The 23,108-nt window shown below is 37.7% G+C and overlaps 1 protein-coding gene across 7 annotated transcripts in view; it reads left to right on the top strand.

The window, feature by feature from the left end:
• The first annotated feature begins 1 nt into the window (after window position 1).
• LOC138820989 (ribosome-recycling factor, mitochondrial) overlaps window positions 2-23,108 on the top strand; it is a 60,237-nt gene continuing 37,130 nt past the window's right edge. For 5 of the 7 annotated variants that reach the window (XR_011370027.1, XR_011370029.1, XM_070013044.1 and 2 more), the window contains exons 1-4: window positions 279-385; window positions 4,550-4,761; window positions 10,810-10,965; window positions 15,179-15,297. Coding sequence is in view for 5 of the 7 variants with exons in the window: in XM_070013044.1 (XP_069869145.1) it covers window positions 294-385; window positions 4,550-4,761; window positions 10,810-10,965; window positions 15,179-15,297 (579 nt within the window). In the remaining 2 variants the exon portion in view is untranslated. Of the gene's footprint in view, window positions 92-278; window positions 386-4,549; window positions 4,762-10,809; window positions 10,966-15,178; window positions 15,298-23,108 lie in introns of those variants that run through there. The other 2 variants (XM_070013070.1, XM_070013062.1) reach the window with 2 other exon arrangements.

A 23,108-nucleotide genomic window follows, 5' to 3' on the forward strand; every position in this document is an offset into this window, starting at 1 on the left:
CCGTCGCACCGCCCCGTGACGTCACGACGCCCGCGCCGCCGCCGTTGCCGACGTCGCACGAGTCTTTCCGTAGTAACCCAGGCGATAGTTGGTGAGTGCCGTCGAGGGGTGTCAAGGCGCGCTGGGGGTTCTAGGTACCCGAGATTCTATTCAAAAACCTCTGAGAGACGTCGGGGGGACGGGATCACCGCCCTTGACCCATTGGAGTCCGGCCTGACCTTAGGCCTGGGGCGGGGCCGACGGCTCGGAGCGCGCCTCGCGGGGTGGGGGCGGGGCTCGGTCCAGCTCCCCGGATGCCCCCGAGCTTGTTAAATCGTAGGCGCTGTGCTGTAGCCTGTCACCTGACGGGGACATTTCATCTTTCAGAACAGGCCTTCGGCCGTAGGTGAGGAAGAAACAGAAGCTGAAAGATAGCTTTACCACGGGCCATTGGCTCACGAATTGATGGAGCGTAAATTCAATCTTACTAGGCTTGTCCAAAGCCTGTACTTTTGAATCGCTACTAAGTGCTGTCCGGTCGAAAAACAGTTGTCGTTTCAATAACCCTTCTCCATTTACACAGTCCTGACTGCTTTTACACAAGTAATCGAGGTCCAGTCCAGAGCGTTTGACCAAGCTGAGGTCACATACATAAGGAAATACAGGAGAAGCCCGTCTCTTTCTCAGGTCTTCTCTGAAGTTTTTCTGTTTTTTGCTCCCCCCCTCACTTTATCATACTCTTCATTTCCGAGAATCTTGGCGTGCTTATGGGATGAAAACTTGCCCCGATTAAGGGCTCTCGCTGCCTGGATTGCAGGAGGAACTTATGGTTCTCCTGCCTTCTCCCAAGCTGATAATTTTATAGTAAAGAAAACAAAACCTAGATAGGAGAAATGATTTAATACATTTACAAGTGATAGAAGTACACCAGATGCTTTTTGCTTTTTTTTTTTTTTTTTTTTGGTCCGTGGGTCTTGAACTCTCGGCCTGGGCACTGTCTCAGCTCTTCAGCTAAGGGCCAGCGCTCTACCACTTGAGCCACAGCACCACTTCCGGCTTTTCTGTTTATGTGGTGCTGAGGAATCGAACCCAGGGTTCGATGCATGCTAGGCAAGCACTCTACCACTGAGCCACCTTCCCAGCCCATGATCTCTGCCTCTTGAGTCACTAGAATTGCAGGTGTGAGCCACCAGTGTCTTGGCCTACTGTTTTATGTACACAGTGTCGTATAATAGTTAAGAGTGCAGACTTTGGAGCTAAGTTGTGTTAGTTTAATCTTAGGCAATTCACTTGTGCTTTTGTTTCCTCATGTGTAAAGTGGAGACAGTTTTAATACTTACAGGGTTATCTTGAGGCCCAGATAAGTTAATGTGTTGTATGAAGTACTTAGAGTATGGTATGTAACATAATTATCACTAAAATATTAGCTATCATCATTACTAGTGCTATAATACTATAAACCCCAAAATAGAATTATAATAATTTATTATATAATAACCTTTTTATAGGGGGGCAATACTAGGGTCTAAACTCAGGACCTGGGCTTGCTTGCACAAATAGATGGCCTATCACTTGAGCCATTTCCCCAACCGTTGGTATCTTCTTAAAAGCTCATTAATATCACTGCAGTGAGGTAGAAATTGTTGCTCAAAAAGGCTATATGACCTACTCAAGGTCATATTATCTATTTAGTGGGGGAACTAAGATTCCAGTTCCACACTATGCCCAAAGCCCTACACTGTAGCCACATTGCTTCTGTGTATGGGTTAATTTTGTTTGATAGTACTACAACTCTCATGATGTTTCTTTAACATTAATTCTTTATCTATGCTGAATTGAATGTTTATGTGTTTGTCCTTATGGTAAAGATTCAAGCGACAGCCTTTATTCAGCTTTGACTTTGATATTTCCTGACTTCTATGTAATTAAAATCTATGCCTCAAAGCATTTCAGCAATATGGTCTATTTATAGAATTGTCTTCCGGTTCATGTGTACCGGGTCTGCTTTTGGGTGTTGCATTTTCTGTCAAAGGTTGTTTATTTCTAACCCATTTTGACTTCCTGTTGCTTTGTGGATTGGTACTCTGACCTGTAATAGGAACATCAGGAAACCTGTCATACAGGGGGTTGCCAGATTGGGCATCTCTATATTAAATATTATGTAGCCATATTTGGATGTTAGTGAGTTAGGTCCTGGCTATATTAGGCAAAAATGTAGTTTTAGAAGTTTCACTAGGACCTAGGTAACAGTGGCTCATGCCTCTGTAACCCTAGCCTCTCAGGAGGCTGTGATCTGAGGATTGTCATTTGAAGCCAGCCTACACAAGAAAGTCTGTGAGATGCTTATCTCCAATTAACCCACACACAAAAAAAGAGAAGTTAGGTGTGGCACCAATGGTAGAGCACCATCCTTGAGCAGAAAAAGCCAAATGAGAGCATAAGGCCCTGACTTCAAACTCCAATACAACACAAAAAGAAAGCAGGAAAGAAAGGTAAAGAAAAGAGATCATCCTGGGATCTAAGCCAAACTTTCGTGAATAGCTCTTAAGGAGAACTGGGCTATTAGCTGCATGTTCTTGGACAGTGACTTAATCCCTGAGAGCCTCAGTTTCAAACTCTTTATACTTTGTTGAATTATCAACTAGATGTATTAATCTAGAGCTGGTTCTGGCAGCTCATGTCTGTAATTCTAGCTCAGGAGACTGAGATCTAAGGATTTTCATTCAAAGCCTGCCTGGACAGGAATGTCCATGAGACTCTTGTCTCCAGTTAACCACCAAAAAGCTCATGTGGAGCTATAGTTCAAGTAGTAGAAACTAACCTGGAGCAAAAAAGCCCAAGGACAGTGCTCTGAGTTCAAGCTCAAGGACCACACATACCCACAAAAGAATAAAACAAGAAGATAAGACCTGACCTCAATGGATATTAACTATTGATAATTAAAAAGGAGGGAAAAGTATTTCTTTACTTTCCATTCAGGTCTGTTATAAAGACTTAATACACTAATCACTGCTGCCAGCACACTTGTTATTGAAAATTCCATCAGGAGAAAGTAGTTACTTTTGTACTACTCATTTGTTTCTCTTTAGAAAAGAAGTAATGATAATAATGGTAGTAGCTATGTTCATTAATAGCTACCATATTCCAGACAATTGGCTACATATTTATATACATTCATGATTTCATTTTATTTGAAGAGCAGGTTCCTTTTCTCATTGGTAAAGAAAGTGATGCCCAGAAAGGTAGAATAAATTATCCAAAGTAGAAATTTGCATACATGTCTGACTGACTCCAAGCCACCTTAAACATCAGCATTAATGATATACATAAAGAATTTCTTTGTGTCTGACACATAAGAAAAAGATGAAACTGTTAATAGATACGTATTAGTCATTGTGCTATCTAACCTTGTTCTGAATTCTTAAGAAACAACTAATATGTCTTTTTTACAGTAGGGAAATTAAGATGCTGAGAAATGTAAAACATTTATTTAGTGTGGAGCTGGGACTGGATCCCTGTTTTTCCAGGCTTCAAAGTCCTTATCTTTGGTCAGTCTGTTAAACTGCATTAGAATTTTTAGGAAGATGTTTTAAATTTTTAAATGAGATGTGGGACTGATTTTCAAAGAACAGCTTCTGAATACTTGCCACCAATTTTTAGTTTAATAATAGCCAGATTCTGGGCAGATGCTATAGTACTGTTTGTTGGCTAGGACTGTGTTCCATCTCAGGGGCAGCATCTTTCAGACCTCAGAATTATAATATATAACTTACATTAACCTAGTGGAGGGTGGTATTTTCCAGTGCTTTTATACCATAGAAGACCTCAGGCCTCAATTATGCTTCAGACTCACATTAAACTGTGTTCTAATTGGTAATCAGTGCATAAGGAACCAAAGAAAATTTTAATTAAATGCTGTCGTGTAAATTTTCCAGTCATTTTATGCCTATTGAAATGGTTTTCTTATTTAAAAGTCCTCATCCAGTGTTCTGCTCTTCCTTTTAAACTTCATCTAGATTTTGAGCTTTTTCTTATATTAAAATTTAATTAGCAGTCCTTAAAGATTTAGGCTGCTGCACATTTGCTTAATAGGCATTTTGGTGCAGTAGAAAGAACTGGGGCTCTATGTCCTGTAGGCTGTGGGAAAGTTACTTAAATCACTGTGTGCCTCAATTTGTTTATCTTTATAAAGTGAAGCAAGTCTTTTTTTTTTTTTTTTTTTTTTTGGGTCCGGTCGTGGGGCCTGAACTCTGGGCCTGGGCACTGTCCCTTAGCTCTTCAGCTCAAGGCTAGCGCTCTACCAATTGAGCCACAGCGCCACTTCCGGCTTTTTTCTTTTTTCTTATGTGGTGCTGAGGAATCGAGCCCAGGGCCTCGAGCATGCAAGGCAAGCACTCTACCACTGAACCACCTTCCCAGCCCCATAAGAAGCAAGTCTTCTTTGTTACAGTTATTGGAATATTAGAAATAATAGATCTACATTGTCTGGTCCCACTTGTTGATAATTGGTAAGAATTTTCTAAAGTATGGTTTCTTTTACTTAGATCTCCTTTTTTTGTCTTCTTTCTAGTGGATATTCACAAGGATTGTCTTCTGTCATGGCCTTGGGATTAAAGTGTTTCCGCTTGATCCATCCTGCATTTTGCAGTTACCTTACAACTTTGACCAGACCTATTTCAGAAATCACAGTGAAGACAATGAGTGGCAGACAACCTGACCATAGGCAGTACATGGCCTGTACAGTTGTACCAGTTCGACATTTTGCCACTAAGAAAGCCAAAGGTATAGACATATGACCTCCCCTCCTCTTTCTTATGTTTGACCCAGGAATTATAAACTGTCTGTGATCTCAAAGATACACTGAATTTCTTTCCTGTCCACACAAAGAAATTATGTCTTGGACAGTTCAGTTGAATTGCTTGAAAGGTCTCAATAACAAGAGACTGTGTGTGAACCCAGATCCTTTTTTCTTTTACTATGCTGCCTCATTTATTTCTTGGTGGCTCAGAACATACCTAACTTATTCTTTCAGGTTTGGAATTAGAGGTTTAAGTATCAACCAAACAAGAATGCTTGTGACAGGCATCATCATCTTCTCTCCTAGAAGGAAGATACATGGTGGAAGCATAATTAAAAACAGGAGGTTTTTGGGTGAAAGGAGTATTAGAACTGTGGATGTAGATGGATGATCTTAATGGCTTTTGTCATCTAAGAATGAGATTTTGATGTACCACAGGTCTCGGCTAAAATAGCACTTCCTTTAGGGAAGCCTTCCCTGACCTCTTAGAGTAGGTCAGGTCCCGAGTTACCTGCACTCATGCACACTGTTATTTTACCTTTGATGCACTTAGAACAGCAGTAATTAATTAATTAATTAGTTACTTGTGAAATTATTGTTTCTTATGGTCTTCCATGTTGAACCCAACAAAGGTAGTCTTTTTTTTTTGTTGTTGTTGTTACTTAGCACCCACCACCAGGGCCTGACTCATGGTATATATTCCATACTTTCATTGGATGAATGAGTAAGAATTTGTAGTAGTGGGTCAGGTAGTCCATGCTCAAGGGTGGTGTTACAGATATGACACTAATATTTTCCTACTCACTGTCCTTTTCTGGTTTCATGCAGTTAATTACTGAAAGATGATGAATGGTCAGAAGACTTTACATTCTGTTAAGAGTGATTCAATAATAACATTTGATATATATGTTTTATTATATTTATTTTTTAAGTTCTCTTATATTTACTGGATTAGTCTTTATCATTTATTCCTTGAAGGGGTTTTTAATAATTACCTAGTTAATCCAGATCTGACCATTTTGCAAATGAGAAAAGTCCAGTACCTTTGTAAAAAATTTGCCCGTGGTCATGTCTAGTTAGTGGAAGAGATGGAAATCTGAGCCTCTTGTTGCAGCAGCATTTCAGTTTCCTAGACACCCGACTTGAACTGCGGCCTCTAACCAACTTCTTTTCATATTCAGTGGGCTGTTCAGGTTTTTTTTTTTTTAAGTTTCCTTAAAAAGTTGCTTTTCTTTTTCTTTTAGATTTATCAGTCTTTTTACATTAGGGATACTAATCTTTTGTTGATTGTGTTATAAGTTATCGTTTTCTTTTTCTTTTTTTTTTTTACTGTGTTTATGGTGTTTTTGCTGGATATAAGTTTTCATGTCGTTATGTTTTTCAGTTTTTTCCTTTGTCATTTATGCTTTTTATGCCTTTTTTCTTTTTTTGTTTTAAAAAACAGTTTTATTGAGATACAGTTCACATTTCTATAATTTAGAGTGCAGCTCACTGTTTTTTTTACAACTGTACCTTTTTTCTTTTTATTATTATACTTAAGTAGTTGTACAAAGGAGTTGCCATTCAACAAAGTAGTTTATAAATATATCTTGGTCAGTGGCTTTTTATAAGTCTTTTTCAATTAATATTTCCTGTCCTGACAGAGTTTATATCTGAATATGGTGTGAATTAAAACACTAGTTTTAAGTTTCTTTTCTATTATTATCAGTCATAAGTTGTTTTACACCATATGTAGCTCATCCAGGTTTACAATGACTCCTCTTTTCTTTATATGTATGGTATTGTTCCTGAGCTTTTGTGTTTGTTGAACTACTTTTTCTCTCTGCATTTAATTTCCTGACTGCTTGAATCACTATCACAAAATCTTGAATTTATTGAGTCAAATCTTTCTCCTCATTATATATTTTTTCATTTTCTTTTCAGCCTTTTAATCTTCCTTATGAAATTTATAATCATACTGTCAACTTTTTCCAGAAGAATTTGCACAATCTTTTAGTCAAATATATTTATGGGGTATCGTAACATTTTTGTTACCTTTGTATTTGATATATTTAAAAATTATTGTGAGCTACAGCATATATACTTGTATGTGTGTACTATATATATATATATAGTAGAATTTAGTAGATATCTAAATTTCAAGTGTATGGCTCAGTAATTTTTTTCTTTTTTCTTTTTCTTTTTGATGGTATTGTTTAAGTTTAGGGCTTTCCACTTGCTAGTTAGGTGCTCTACCACTTGAGCTATATGTGCTTTAGTTATTTTTCACATAGCATCTTGCATATTTTGCTTGGGGATGGCCTAATATAGCAAATTAGCTACACTATGCCTTCTATGTAGTTGGGATCACAGGCATGTGGCATAAGCAAATATCTTCTATCCTTATTTGCTAAAAGATATTTAGCAATCAGGTGCTGGTGGCTCATGCTTGTAATCGTAGCTACTCAGGAGGTTGAGATCTGAGGATCACAGTTCGAAGCCATCCCCAACAGAAAAATTCATAAGACTGCATCTCCAATTAACCAGTAGAAAAGGTTAGACTTGGGTGTGTGGCTCAAGTGGTAGAGTGCTAGCTATGAGTGAAAAAGCTTGTATTGACAAAAGGGGAAAAAAAGATTGTTTTTAGCAAAACAAACATACAACAAAACCCTTTTTAATTTTAAATTAGTTTAAGTCAAATGTTACCACATTTATTGAGATTATCTCCTCCCTGCACCTCTTATCTCCCCTCCTCCCCTCCCTGACTTTTTCTGCAATGCTGGGGATTGAACTCATGACCTTGCTCATGCTAGGCAAGTGATCTATCACTCAGTAACATCCCTAGCCCATCTTCTATTAATATGGTAACTCAAAACCATTTTTGGAATTTTGGTATGAGGCCTGCTTGCTATTGATATATAGTTTGAATATACATTGCTTAGTACATAATCTGTATCTATCTTGCAACATTTATTGAGCCTGTATTTAGGATTTACATGTATTGTGTTTGTTGAGTGTTTACATTTTTATCCTAATAATTTTGAATTTTCTCTATGTCTGCGATTATCTTTTTATTTCTTTCCATTAATAATCTAGTATCTTTGCTAATTATTTCTTTGTTTCTTTTGTATCTCTGTTGAGTTAGAAGACATGTATTCTCTTTTAAGTTTGATAGTTGCCCTTAATTAATTTCCTTTTACCTTTTTATAGAAATAAAAAAAAGCATTTTAGGAAAGTACAGCTATCATATGACTTGCACAAACTGAAATCACTTTGTGTAACCAATATCCAAATCAGTGGTATACATCTGTACCACCTTAAGGATAGGAGGTAGGAGGATCCTGAGTTTAAGGCTACCTGGACTACCTAGTTCAAGGCCATCCTGAGCCACATAGTGAGATTGGTCTAAAAAAAATAAATAAATAAAAAAGAAAGAAATTAAGTAGTAACTAGGAATGTATCTCAGTGGTAGAGTGTTTGCCTGTCATATGAGGTCATAGATATGGTCAAATGTACTGCAGATAATGATAATAACGAGAGAATATTCTAGCACAATAAGTATATTCTCTTTGCATGTAACTATTATTCAGCTTTTAGTGGCAAGGATTAGTTTTTGTCTATTTTATACTGTTCAGCATCTGTTCTTGTCTATGTATTTTTACCATACAGTTGTATTTTTGTGTTTGGCCTCTTTGCTCAGCATTATATTTGTGAGATTGATTTAAATTCTCTGTAGCTATAGATGATTCTTCCTCAGGAAAATATAGTATTTTATTCTTACTTATCATTATCCAGTCTAATGGTGATGAGTATATCTTTAATATGCCTACTTATATTTTTAACATGCATGCTTGATTTAAAAAGTCTAAAGTTGAAGGTATTATTTCCATTGTTTATAGCACTTAGAAAGCATTCTAAATTTTTCTTTTTCTTTTCTTTTCTTTAGCTGGATGTCATTCCTTAGCTTGTTTTGCTCAAGACTGGCTCTATACCACTTGAGCCACAACTCTACCTTCAGCTTTTTGCTGGTAAATTGGAGATAAGAGTCTCAGGGGCTTTTCTGTTCCAGGTGGCTCCAAATTGTGATCCCCAGATCTTAGCCTCCTGAGATTATAGGCAGTTAGGCCTACAGCTAGCAATTCTTTTGAAGAGTTCATTTTCTCCTGGGCTTTTTCAAGATTTTTATGTCCCTGATTTTCTTTATTTGCAAGAAGCTTAGCTATGGATTTGCTTTTATTATCTCATTTCTGATTTGTATTTCTGAAACTCAAGTTGGTATTTTTAATTATTTCTAAAGATTCTAATTCATTAGTTTGTTAATTCAGGAGCAATAGGGGTTCCAGCATGATGGTACAGCAGTGTTGTTGTTGTTGTTTGTTTGTTTGATGTTTGCTTTTTCTGATTCTTGAATTTAGGGCCTGTGCAATGTCCCTGAACTTTTTTACTCAAGGATAGCACTTTACCACTTAAGCCATAGCTACATTTTTAGCTGTAGGATGGTTAATTAGAGCTAAGAATCACACAAACTTTCCTTCATGGGCTGGCTTTGAACCATAATCCTCAGAGGTCAGCCTCCTGAGTAGCTAGGATTACAGGCTTGAGCCAGTGTTTAAAAAAAACAACAAAAATCACTTTGCTGCTTACTGGTTACTTACTTTGGTTAAGACATTTAAATGACATGTACTTCAGATTTATCTGTATACTGGGTATAATAATAGTCTCTATTTTCCTACCTTAGAAAGCTATCTTGAATATGAAGTAAAAGTATGTCCTTGAAATTGCATTGGAAATTAGAATATGCTTTATAGATAACCCAGGATAGTACTTGCTATAGATATTTGTTTCATGAGTCTAGTTTTTGTTGCATGAACAGTGTAATATTATATAAAGATATTCATTGCAATTTTTTTTTTTTGTCAGTCATGGGGCCTGAACTCTGGGCCTGAGCACTGTCCCTCACCTCTTCAGTTCAAGGCTGGCACTGTACCACTTGAGCCATAGCACCACTTTCAGCTTTTTCTGCTTATGTGGTACTGAGGAATCAAACCCAAGGCCTCATGCATGCAAGGCAAGCACTCTACCACTGAGCCACCTTTCCAGCCCTCATTTCAATTTTTTTCTTTCCCTACCTCCATAAAGAAATGTAAAAGAATTTGTATTCCATACATGTGAAAAATCAGTATGATGGTTTAGACATAAAATCCAATTTTCAATGCTGACTTTCTAAAATAAAAGCTATTATTATTATTGATAGTGTCTAATGTCTCTAAACTATTGCTGTTTTTGCATGTATCAGCCATTCATTATTATATATAACCTTGTCTTAATATTCATTTTTAAATGTACTTATGTGTTTCCTCTGTCTCCAATTAGATTTTATGGAGATGGTCTATTGGGAATTCATGGGTGTAAAATTAGACCAAATCCTGACTTTATCATTTCCTTTGACATTAGGCAAGTCACTTTACCTTTCTTACAATTTCATTTTTTTTTGAAAAATAAAGTGTTAGTTTCTTTATGGATCCCCTGTGATGTATATAAGACTCTTGAGGTGTTTGAATGACTTAATTTATATTTTTAGAGCAATATAGATTTTAGTACTTCTCTTTTACAGGTAGGGAATGTAATACTCAGAAAGGTAGAGTAACTTGCCTGAGGTTATATTGCAGGATTTTAACTGGAGTGTTTACTTACAAAGCCTGTGCCTTCATTGATATCTGAGCAATGTATAACACAATGATAGGCACCTACTTAGCAATAAGGAAATACAGGTGTGTGTGTGTGTGTGTGTGTGTGTGTGTGTGTGTGTGTGTGTGTGTGTGTGTGTGTGTGTGTGTGTGTGTGTGTGTGTGTGTGTGTGTGTGTGTGTGTGTGTGTGTGTGTGTGTGTGTGTGTGTGTGTGTGTGTGTGTGTGTGTGTCACAGAGAGTGTTTTATAATTTAGTCTTCTAGCACTAGGCATTTTCACCTATACAGTGTAGGCTATCCTTCACCAATGCTTATGGATCCTGTTCATGCTACTGTTCTTTTATTTACTGAATGCTGACTTTCTAGCTAAAGGGAAAGGACAATCCCAGACCAGAGTAAACATTAACATAGCCTTGGTGGAGGATATAATTAACTTGGAAGAGGTAGATGAAGAAATGAAGTCTGTGACGGAAGCACTCAAGGACAACTTCAATAAGACCCTCAACATAAGGACCTCACCAGGTTAGTGACCAAATCAGTGTTTTGGGGAGGGCTGTAGTGGAAAGAACATGGCTTTGGTTGAGTCTTAGTTCTAGCTTTGGCACTGACTGACTGACTTTCTGGTGACCCAGGGTAGTTACTTTTCAGGTCTTTATTTTCTTGTCTGATTCTTACCTTACAGTTTGGGAATAAGTGTTAAAATAATGGAGGTTTAGTGCAACAGCACAATATCTGGCACATAGTTAACACTACTTAGCAGTAAGCAAGCCTAAGGTGAAACTAGGAACTAGGAACAATAAAAAACAATAATGGTGGTCATTGTTCTCAAAAATTAGCAGTTACTTGACAGGCAGAGATGGAGAGGATTGAGTCGTGGGGCTAGTCTAGACAAAAGTATCATGAGACTCCATCCATCTCAAGCAATAAAACTGGATGTGGTGGTATATGTCTGTTATCCCAACTATGCAGGGAAGTATAAGTAGGAAGATCACTGTCCAGGTTGGCCCTATTTCAAAAACCACCAAATCAAAACGGGCTGGGAGCCTGGCTCAAGGAGTAGAGAACTTGCCTAGCAAGCATGTTGCCATCAGTTCCACCAAGGGGGGGAAAAAGGAAATAAAGGAATTTTATTACTACTGTAAACACATCTATTTAGGTTCACGGGTCTGATACCTTGGTCTGCCTTTTCCAATTTGTCTTATTTGGCAGTTGTTATCCCTTACAGAGAACTAAATGGCTATAGAGCTGTCCACCTGAGGCCTTTCTGTACCCCTGAGCTTGACCAGGAAGATTTCTTCTGGGTTAATAGCTTCCTGAAAGCAGCTTTTCTAAGTGGGAAATGTCAGAACAGTCCAGAAGAACTGTTTGCAGATGTGATGGAGAAGTGAGTTGTCAGCTAATGGTGCAGGCAGGCAGGAAAAATCCAATTGCTGTTAAATTGGCCTTTTGCAAATTGTCATCATCCTATAGTTAAGCCTGGGACCCCCTCTGAAGTTATCTGTGGGAGCTTTGGCTGCTCCCACTCAAGTCTTGATTGGGGAACTTTGTAAGGGAAATATAAAATACTTCATGAAATAGAAAATACTTAATGAACTCATTCTTAAGAGAGCCAAGTAAAAAATACAGAACTTCATTCTAAACACTATCAGAAACATTGTGAGTTCAGAGATGAGATTCAGTGTGAAACTAGGAAACCATTCCCAGCATTTGTCAACCTTTAGACTGGGGCATTTCTGCTTTTGCTGACAGTAGAGTGTGCCATTCAATCTCTCTCAGCTGTTTACTTTAAACTTGCTTATTATTTTAGGTATGAAACTGATAAAGTGCTCTGTCTCCCCTGTGCTTTCTGGCCTGTTAACATTCTGCAGCCGAAACCAGAGAGCAGTTTGAGAGGAGCTTGGGGAGAAATGTGATACTTAAAATTAGCCAGCAAACTCCACTCTTGTTGAACTTAAAAAGATGATGGGCCTGGAAAGAGGTTGGGAGTGTAATTTGTTAAATGTTAACCTCTGAGAAAATGAGGGGCAGGAATGGGGCTGAGGGAGATTCTCGCTGGGGACAGATTGAGGGAAAAGGATTTGATGCATTATGTCGATATGGATTTAAGGAATGGGAACCAACCACCACAATTGCATACTGAATTGCCTTTGTTGGAACTTCTGTGGCAAGGGATCTTATGGCAAATCAGGAAGGCTAAATTAAGATCCATTTTCAAAAGGCCTACCCTTGGTATTTCCTCTTTGCTTCTTTTTCTTTGGGTTATGTTTATGTAATGTTCTGTGTAGAACTTGGGACCATGAAGAAACTGGGTGAAACAGACTAACCTCAGCGAGATTCTTTCATATCGTATTTCATTACTATCTGAACCAGCAGGCACTTTTCCTCTTACACTTCTATGTGTCTAAATTTCTATCTCCAAGATAGTTGACAGGTTTTAACAGTTGTCTAAGTTACAGATTTCTGTTATCTTTTTCTGTTCTCATTTCCTTTCATCTATCCATTCCTTTCATTTAGTCACTAGTGCAATATTGAGCACTTAATCTGTAGTAGTTACTTTAATATGTGCTGTAGCTACAGAGAGAAAACATTGTTTCCACTTCTAAGAGCCTAGAACCATATATAAAGGGGCAGAGAAGTAAACCATCATGTTTATACCACCTACAAAGCAGAATGGTGAAGACCATGGCTTGGAGATAGTAAGATCTAGATTTGAATTCAGGCTCTATTATTAAAGAGCTGTTGTGATCTTGGGCAACTTACTCATGTATAAAGTGGTGGAAGTAATAACCATCATTATCATTTTTGATAATAAGAGCAAATATATTGTAGAAAGTCTTCAGCATGATATGTTGCCCATAGGAAGTGTTCAGTAAATTTAGGTATCATCATTATTTGTAGAATGGGGACTCACATTAGGGGTCTGAGAAAGTCAAATGTATTTATGAGATTAGATGCTACTAATAGCTGAGTATTTAAAAAATTGAGAATTATCTGAGCAGATAATTATCCTGAGGCAAGAGAGGACACTGTGTTAGAGAAATTACAACTACATTAGTTTGATTAAAAAGTAGAAAAATGTCAAGAAGTAATAACAGTAAATACTATTGGGACACAATTATGTATGTTTTTTTGAATACTCTTTGATTTAATCCTCTTAAGAACTCTTTAATACAATTTTTATGTTCATTTTAGAGATGAGGAAACCAAGGCCCGTGAGGTTGGAGGGATCCACCCAGGTCTCACAATCTAGAAGTAACAGAATAGGTATTTGAACTCAGGTTTTTGTTCTTTAGAATTATAGGGACTTTTATCATTACACCTCCTGGACTTTCACAGTTAGACTTTTCTAGTAATGTCAATAACCTTATATCTTGCGATGACATTGAATCTGGTTGAGTACTTCAAATCAGATCTTTGGATCATAGTGTGGTGCAGCATTATTCTAATACTATAGGATAACTCCAGTTTGTATAAGAGATTCCACAGGCCCCTTCTCTTTGTCTGAATGAGCCATCGTGAGTGGTTCCTACTATGGATGGTAAGGCTTTTCTGCTAGTTTCAGTTGCATAGGAAATCAGGGAGTCTGAATAATGTACCTTCTGTAGCTGTAGCTTTAGTGATTACCTTCTTCAGTTTCTGAAAGTTTTGCCTAAGGTTTTCCAGAATTAGGATGTGGAAAAAGGTCAGATCCGGGATAACAGCAACGCATTAATAGGTGTTTTGTTTTAGACAGGGTCTGGCTGTCCAGGCTGGCCTCCAACTCTTGGTTCTCCTGCCTTAGTCTCTCCAGGGCTGCGATTGTAGGCGTATACCATTGTGTCTTGCTCCTACCCTCCCTCTCTCACTTTCTTGCCTTCTTTTTTTGTTAATGGGCTTGCTTCAGGAGAGCATCTTGACACCAGAATCAAAAGTGGCATAGGGAATAGCCTGTCTATGTGCTAGAATTATGTGGTGAATTTAAAAAAATTTACCAGATCCCTTCCCAAATCAGGATTGCTGAGATGGGGTCCCGGAATCTAACGTTAAAAGCTCCTGCATGATTCTGATGCAAGGCAAATTCGTGTTCTACTCATGTTAGGGAAAGAACCTTGATTGAAATCAGAATTAAGCATACCTGAATTGAGACTTAGTTCTTGGTTTTCCTTAAGTTAGCACTATGATCTTGGCCCATTTATCCTTCTCAAGTCTCCTTGAAAAGTGGTGGTGGTAGTATAGTGAACAAGGAGTTATGAGAACTAAACAGGATAAGTTATCTTTTCAGTGCTTATTTTTTGGTATTGGTTATATACCTGGTCATTTTTATTTAGCATTTTTATTTATTTATAGTCTTTTAGCTTCAGACTTTAATTCTGTAAGGTAGGTTTTTTTTTCTTAATTAAGATGAAAACAGAAAAAAAGTGACTTGACTGATGTTTTGTAACTAGTAAATGTTGCTAGAAGGGTGATCTACTCTTCATTCTCAGCTCTTAAAGTTCTATATCAAAGAAAACCCCTTGAATTCAAGTAAATGAGAATGGTTGCTTTCTCTAGTTGCTAGCAAGGAATCCCAACCTATTTCAGTAAGTGAGTCAAGATCTCTCTGTCATGTGACACTTCTAAACAATACCCTTAAACAGTTCTATCACATTAGTATGCCTGAATGTTTGTTGAATCCAAATTAGGTAGGAACTTAGACATGACTCTTAAGGTCTTTGGAATTCTGAAACTTGATAATTTATTTTTTATTTTTTTTTAGGATCCCTTGATAATATTACTGTGGTAACTGCTGATGGGAAGCTTACTTTAAACCAGATTGGTCAGATATCCATGAAGTCACCACAGCTGATTTTGGTGAATATGGCCAGCTTTCCAGAGGTTAGTTGGTTTTGCTGAAAGGGTCTCTCCACTGTCTCTTTTGGAATAAAGGAATAGGTCAGGAGGAATTCCCCTTCAGTTTGGGATGAAAGAAGAGTAGAGATTTACTCACCAAAGGGAACTTAGAATGAACAAAGCTCTGTCCTGTTTCTAAATTGTTTATCTGATAAAGGCTATATATGAGTAATTTGAATATTTATATAGCTTCATTTAAGAAAAACAATAATGGAGATGCAGTAATTGGATCTGGCTGATGTTCTGGGACTTTAGAAACCTGTATAGCCTGTGCCTTGTCTGAGGGGATAGCTTTGCCCAGCCCCTACAGATGAACATTGCCACATACAGATGTAGGTCAGATACTATAATTCTATTTCTAGAAGAGCCATAATTCAAATTTTTGTATATCTTTGTTTGCTAAGTATTGATGACTAATTCACTTTTCCTTTTATTTATTTATTTTTCCTTTCATGCATTTTTTATTGTTACTATAAAGGTGATAAGTGGTTATGTAAGATAGAGTATATTTCTTTTTGGACAATGTCACTTCTTCCCTCACTCTCTTCCAGTTTTTCCCACCCCTCCCTGCCCACACATTGTATAATTCATTTTCAGCATAGTGTCTAGTGAGTACCACTGCTGCATTTGTTCACCCTTTGTCCCACCATTTCTGTGCCCCCCTTCCCTCCCAAAGACAGATAAACAAGACAAAAAGAAGACAAAAACAGCAACAAAGAAAGAAAAGCCCTCTTGTTTCCATTTCAGAATTCATTTCGATGAATATTATTTTATATGATCAGGTGCACATAGGTATTGCATCTTTGTGTTCCTCTCCTAAAAATATCCTCCTTTGCCTAGAGACCTGTATAATTTATCATGTCCCTGTAGTAGATTAATGGATCAAGAAAATGTGGTATATATACACAATGGAATTCTACTCATCCATCAGAAAAAAATGATATTGTACCATTCATGAAGAAATAGACTTGGAAAATTTTATATTAAGCAAAGTAAGCCAAACCCAGACAAATAAAGGTTGTGTGTTTTCCCTCATTTGTAGTAGCTAGAATGTGCCTATAAATCTACAAGCAATCACTTCTCTTTTTGAAAACCTTGAGATAAAGTCAGGTGCTGGTTACTCAGGAGTCTGAGGTCAAGAAGATCACAATTTGAAGCCAGCCTGGGCAGAAAAGTCTGTAAGACTATCTCTAAAATAAACAGCAAAAAGGAGGGCTGGAGGCTTGGCAAAAGAGAGTACTAAACAAAGAAGCAAGGAAAAAAAAAATAAGACTTTTAAGTTCAAATCCTGGTTTTGACAAAAAAAAAATGGAAACAAAAACCAAGAATACCTGTGAGACAAATAAAACATTTTAATAGGACATATATAGCCTGAGTGCCATCAATTTGTGATTTCTCTATTAGTATTTGAAGGAGACACTCCAAAGATATCACATTCTTTTTAAAACTAGACTGTTTTCAGACTGACCATTGCAGAATATTGAACAGAGCACATTGCTTCCAAGATCAGAGGGTAAATTGCATTAAATCAGTTATAACCTTTATTTTAGGCTGTGTGGTATTAAGTCTAGTTGAGGAGAGTAATTGGATCCTTCCTTAATTTTTTTTTTTTTTTTTAGGTCCAAGACTGGGACTTAAACTCAGTACCTGGTGCTTTTCACTTACTAGCTAGGGCTCTACCAACTGAGCTACGTCTCTTAACACCAGATCCTTCCTTATTGGTCCAGTAGGAATTGGCCTAGATTGGGTGTCCTATAGGGTCTGAAATTTGGTCCCATCCCTAGCTCTAATTGGTTGTTAGAACTTGGGCAAGTAGTTTAACTCTGGGCCTGTATTTCCTCATATGCTAATATAAAGTAACATCTTCTTATTCTCTATCTCAGAGACCTAGACCAAAGTTCAACATGTACAAGATTTGACAAACTGAGTATCTGTAAAGGGGGAAAGTCCTTGCTGTAAACAAACTTTCAAACCAGAGGCTTCTTGTAGCAAATGTGCTAGGTACACTTACTGGGTTGCTATTAGTTACCACTGCCCAACTCCGTTCTATCTACTGCAGTTAATTTGTAAAAGGATGTATTGGATTACATCATTTCTAAGTCTATGTTTTAAGTTTACGTGGTTTAATGGTATCTTCAAGTAATCTTTGAGAAATTAAAGATACAAGATCAAGAAACTGAAAGTACTGTGGACCCGGGATTTACATGATTTGGCCTGTCATTTTTTTCCAATCTTCTTTGTATACTGCTGTATCTACACTGGCCTTCTAGTTCTTTAAAATAACTAATCCCATTGCATACTTTAAACTTTACTCCCATTGCATCCTTTGGGCCTTTTCATATACTGTTTCTACAGTTTGGAACACGTTTGGCTGGTTAATTGCTACTCATATTTTGGATCACTATAGCAGTGTCACTTTTTCAAGGAAGCCTTCCCTAATCTACCTAGTTTAACTCTCCTCCCACTATACATACAAATCCTTTTTCACTTTCACTAAATTGTAAGCTTGGACTATACTACAATACACCTTTGTCACAGTTTTGTGGGTTTTCTATTGTTGTTTTTGTTTTTCTTGTGATATGGAGATTGAACTCTGGACTTTATGCTTGCTGGGTAGATGCTCTACCATTTCAGCCATGCTTTCAATCTGATTCATGAATTAATAAATTTGTTTTTTGTTGGTTTTGGGGTTTGAACTCAGGGCCTGGGCACTGTCTCTGAGCCTCCTTTGTGCTCAAGGCTGTACTTTACCACCTTAGCTACAGCAACACTTCTAGCTTTTTCTGAGTAGTTTATTAGAGGTAAGAGTCTCATGCACTTTTTCTGTCTGGGCTGACTTCGAACCTCAATCCTCAGATCTCAGCCTCCTGAGTAGCTAGGATTACAGGTGTGAGTGAGCCACTAGCTCTTGGCATGAGTTTATTACATCTCGTTTTGACCAAGTGTGATACAAGGTAAATCAGTAAATAGAAAAAAGCAAAAGAAGCTGGGCACCAGTGGCTCATGCCTGTAATCCTAGCTACTCAGGAGGCTGAGATCTGAGGATCGAGGTTCAAAGCCAGCCCGGGCAGGAAAGTCTGTGAGACTCTTATCTCCAATAAACCACTAGAAAACTGGAAGTGGTGCTGTGGCTCAAGCAGTGGAGCACTCGCCTTGAGCTGAAGAGCTGAGAGATAGTGCCCAAGCCCAGAGTTCAAGCCCCACGACCCCCCCCCCAAAAAAAAAAAAGAAAAAGAAAAAAGAAATGTAAACAATTACATTTCCACTGGGTACTGGTAATCCTAGCTACCCAGAAAGCTGAGATTTGGAGGATCATAGTTCAAAGCCAGCCCAGGCAAGAAAGTTCATGAGACTTGATCTCCAATTAACCAGCAAAATGCCATTTTAGAGAAAAGACTCAAGTGGTAGAGTACCAGCTATGAACATCATCTGAGTGAGAGCACAAGGGCCTAAGTTTGAGCCTTGGTGCTAGAAAAATAAATAAATAAATGTAAATTTCTTCACATGCTTTATGCAGCTGAGTTGACTCAAGTTCTCAATCAGGCATTACCATAAGTTATGTTAAAATCAATGTGTTCTCCTGGTTCCCTGCCACTAAAATAGGTCTCCCAAAAGGCAAATGGTGCTCCCCAAATAAAGTAAACATTAATGATAATCCTCTCAAGCTGCCAAGGGCGTATGTTGTGCTTAATTTAAGTGATAGAGTGAACATTTTAGTTTCGTCTTTAGTGGAAATTAGTTGGCATTATGGGGAAATAAATCAAGCATCAGCAGTATTCAAGATGAAGAATATGAAATAAGATTTAGTCTTTGGTGAGTAGTATTTATGAATGCAACAGTAATTTTTTTGTATGTGTGTGCCTGTCCTAGGGCTTGAGCTCTGGGCCTGGTCTCTGTTTCTGAGCTTTTAAAATGCTCAAATCTAGCACTTTACCACTTGAACCACAGCTCCACTTTTGGCTTTCAGGTGATTAATTGGAGGGCTTTTTTGCCTAATCTGTCTTCAAACTGTGATCCTTAGATCCCAGCTTCCTGAGTAGCTAGAATTCCAGGTGTGAGCCATCAACACCCAACATAAAAGTTTCAAGTTATAGATTCCCAGACCTACTGTACATACAGGTAAATTTGAATAATCGTAGAGTTCTGAACTCTGCATCCTGAACATTTGTCATTTTTCCTCATTGGTGGTCTCCTTAGAACCATATATCTATGATACCCAAGGTCTCCTGTTAAAGTGTTTAGCTTTTTCATTGTGTCTAGTATCAAACACAATGAATGAAACTACAATGCTGATACTTAGAAGTAGTCCATAAATTTTCCTTGATGGATGAATTCTTGCCCTTAGTTTGTTGGAAGGGAACACTCATTCATGAGGTTACTGAGGAACAGGGAAATGGATGAAAGAGGAAACACCAGCTCTTTCCCTTACTGGCCTCTCTGAACCCGCTATGGCCTTTTTGTCTTGTTCATCTAATCCCATAGGCACTGTAGGCCAATTTAGGGAATAGCCTCCTAATTACACAGCTTGAAGACCTCATCAGGCAGATTGCTTTTCAGAGCCAGCCACTTCTGTTATTAAATATCAAATGGTATTCACAAAAGAAGTACCTGATTGGCTACCAAAGCATCTTCTATGGTAGGAGGAGGTAGTAACAGCATAATTTTTTCTTAGGAAGTTGGAATATATCTCCAAAACATCTTTGCCATTTTTCCAGGTTGAAATTCTCTGGGTTTTGAAAAAGCACTGCAGCAGAGAGGTTCATATTTATGGGGACAGAGTGAGAAAGTGTGAGTTACATTGTCTTTTAAATTTCTTTATCTCATCTGGTGTATATATTAAATAAATAGCTCTAACTAAACATTTCCTTCCTCCAGCTTACAAGCTGTCCATAGAGTTTTCAGGTTCATAACTTCAAAATGCTGAGCTAATCCTCTCTCTGTTTATATAATCCCTTTTTGTTTCACGAACAAGTTGGCTTTCTTTCCAAATCAGAGTATATCTGTGTCATGCTGCAGTGACATGATGCAGATTTGCATGTAAAATCTTTTTTGAATGCATTGAGGACAAAAAACTGTGTTGCATTTGTTTAACATATGTCCTGATTGATAAATGATACACACAATTGCTGCCTTCCATAAACTTGTCCAAAGCTAGAATTAATGATGGGAAAAGAAGGGAATGTAGCTACAATATTATTTGAACCAAACAAAGCAAATACAAGAGAAAATTCTGCATGCTCTGTTCTGGTGGAAAGGAGACAGCTACTAATGTGTGTTGCCAGTCACTTTCTCATATTTTTTTTCACATGATCAACAATAAAATTAGCATTATTGTTCCATTTTATAGATGTAGAAACAGGCTCAGAGAAGTAAAATGTCTCCCCTAGATTCATACTGTTTTTGCATAGTTAAGATTTGAATGTAGCTCTTTGAGAACAAAGCCTATGTTTCTTTTACCATTCATAATTCAATATGTATTTTGGGGAATTCATTGATGATTGAGAGAGATTAGATCTGTTTTCATAGACTTTGCATTCCTGGGATTCATTTGGATACAGAGGACATAGAAGGCCAGTAATTGATATGGTAATTTACAGAATTGAGCTTGATTTCAAATTCTCAAGCTCTTGTTCACCTGTCTACAAGTCTGTCATATTTTGCTCTTCAGCATAGATAGCTTAAGAAGAGCAATGTCACACATTGCTAATTAATCATAGCACTCTTTTTTGTCTGACCCCAGTTGGAATGTGATCTTTCTTAGTACAGTACTCTAGTATCCATAACCAGTGGTTCAGGGCTGCCATATGAGAGTAATCAGTTAGCCTTGCAATGCTGGTGAGCATCCTCCTTCAGTGAGAGGGTAAAGGCTAAGATAAGGGATAGAAATTCTATATGTATGTGTGACCCATGAGTAGTTCAGGTTTGTGTTGAGGAAATGACTAATTTCCTGTGAGGGTTTGCATCCTACCATGCCAACTTAGAGTCTATAGACCTAGAATACATTGGGTCTACTACTTCTTACAGTAAATTTCTTTACAAAAATGAAGCCTTGTATTTTTCTCTATAAAAAGACATGAAAAAGTTAACAGTATAAAATCAAGTTTGGGAGGTTATATAGATGAAGTAAGGAGATGACTTTTTCTGATAGATTTAAACTAGATCATTCTTTCAGTAAGCTTTTACTGAGCACTTAGCTTGTACCTGTCACTTTGCCTTGTATTGGGAAGTTGTAAATACTGAAATGCAGTTTCTGCCCAGCTTAGTGTCACTAGTGAGTGTTCCTGTGCCCCCAAGGGAAGGTTATATGAAACTACTTGGGCCAGACTGTGAAAGGTGGTGGTGATAGTAGTGGTACATTATAGCAATGTCTTACCAGCTGTGGAGGGAGAAACTGAAGAAGAGGACTGGGAGATTTGAGATCAGGCTCTCCTTCAAAGTGGAGATTTGTCATTAACTTTGTAAGTTAGTGTTTAATTTTATTAAGGATGATGGTGGTTCTCATGCAGAGGAAAATCCATTTCTTTATTCTGTTAACTTTTATTTACTTTGGTCATATCCTTTATACACCAGACCTAGTTCTATTTTTTTTTTTTTTGGTTAATAGGAAATCAGCTTGTCATAATTTCTGAATACATTGAACTTAGACAAAGTAACACCATTAAACTAAATCTCCATTCAAATCCCTCTTAACTGTCAGTAACTAGAAGTAAGATAGAAACCTTGTTCCATCTCTCAGATTCTAAGAGAAGACTGTGTGTATGCTTAGGGATTTGACTTTATCCTTTGGATTCCAATACACTGTACATAATGTAAGCTATGCTTAGTTAACTAGAAATTCTTTCTTTCTTTTTTTTTTTTTTTTTTTTTGGGTCCGGTCCTGGAGCCTGAACTCTGGGCCTGGGCGCTGTCCCTAAGCTCTTAAGCTCAAGGCTAGCGCTCTACCACTTGAGCCACAGCGCCACTTCCGGTTTTTTTCTTTTTGCTTATGTGGTGCTGAGTAATTGAACCCAAGGCCTCAGGCATGCAAGGCAAGCACTCTACCACTGAGCCACCTTCCCAGCCCCACTAGAAATTCTTTCTAAAACTGATTGTCTCTGGTCAGAAGTTTCATTTGAAGCATTTATTATTTTAGGCACTGGCCACAACCAGGTTCTATACACACTTAGAGTCTACACATCTATATGTGAACATTCTGGTTTGTAATTTTGATCTATGGTAATATTTTATATGAGTGTAAAATTAAGGTCACTTAACAATGAAATGTAAAGCTTCTTAGGCATCTTCTCCAAAATAAGAACATGTTATAAAATAAGGAACAGCTCATGCATTTAAAATGCAAAGTCAAATGGAAGAACTTAAGAACTGGCCTGTGAATCCAAGTGATGTGAATTGGCTCTGGTCAAACCTAAGATTCCATTGCATTCCAGGTACAGCTGCAGTGTTGCTCTTGGGTGAGGTGAGGCCAGTGTACTGGTGTGCTAGAGAAGCCCTTTGAGCCCTTCAAGAATGTTAGTGTATCACCTAGGTGATGACAGCAACTCAGCCTTTTTTGGGGGTTTTGTGCATTCCATGTTTGTTTGTCCAGGCCTGGAGCTTGAAATCAGTGCCTCCTACTTTCACACAGCTTTTCCACTCTAAACTGGTATTCTGCCACTTGAACTACTCCTCCACTTCTGGCTTTTTGCTGTTTAATTAGAGATAAAAGGCTTGAGCAATCTAATTTCCTAGGCTAGCTTCAAACTGACATCTCAGATCTCAGCCTCCTAAGAAGCTTACAATCATAAACATGGGCCAGT

Source organism: Dipodomys merriami, unplaced genomic scaffold (genome assembly GCF_024711535.1).
Source record: "Dipodomys merriami isolate MVZ:Mamm:240054 unplaced genomic scaffold, mDipMer1.0.p SCAF_11, whole genome shotgun sequence".
NCBI classification, from domain to species: domain Eukaryota; kingdom Metazoa; phylum Chordata; class Mammalia; order Rodentia; family Heteromyidae; genus Dipodomys; species Dipodomys merriami.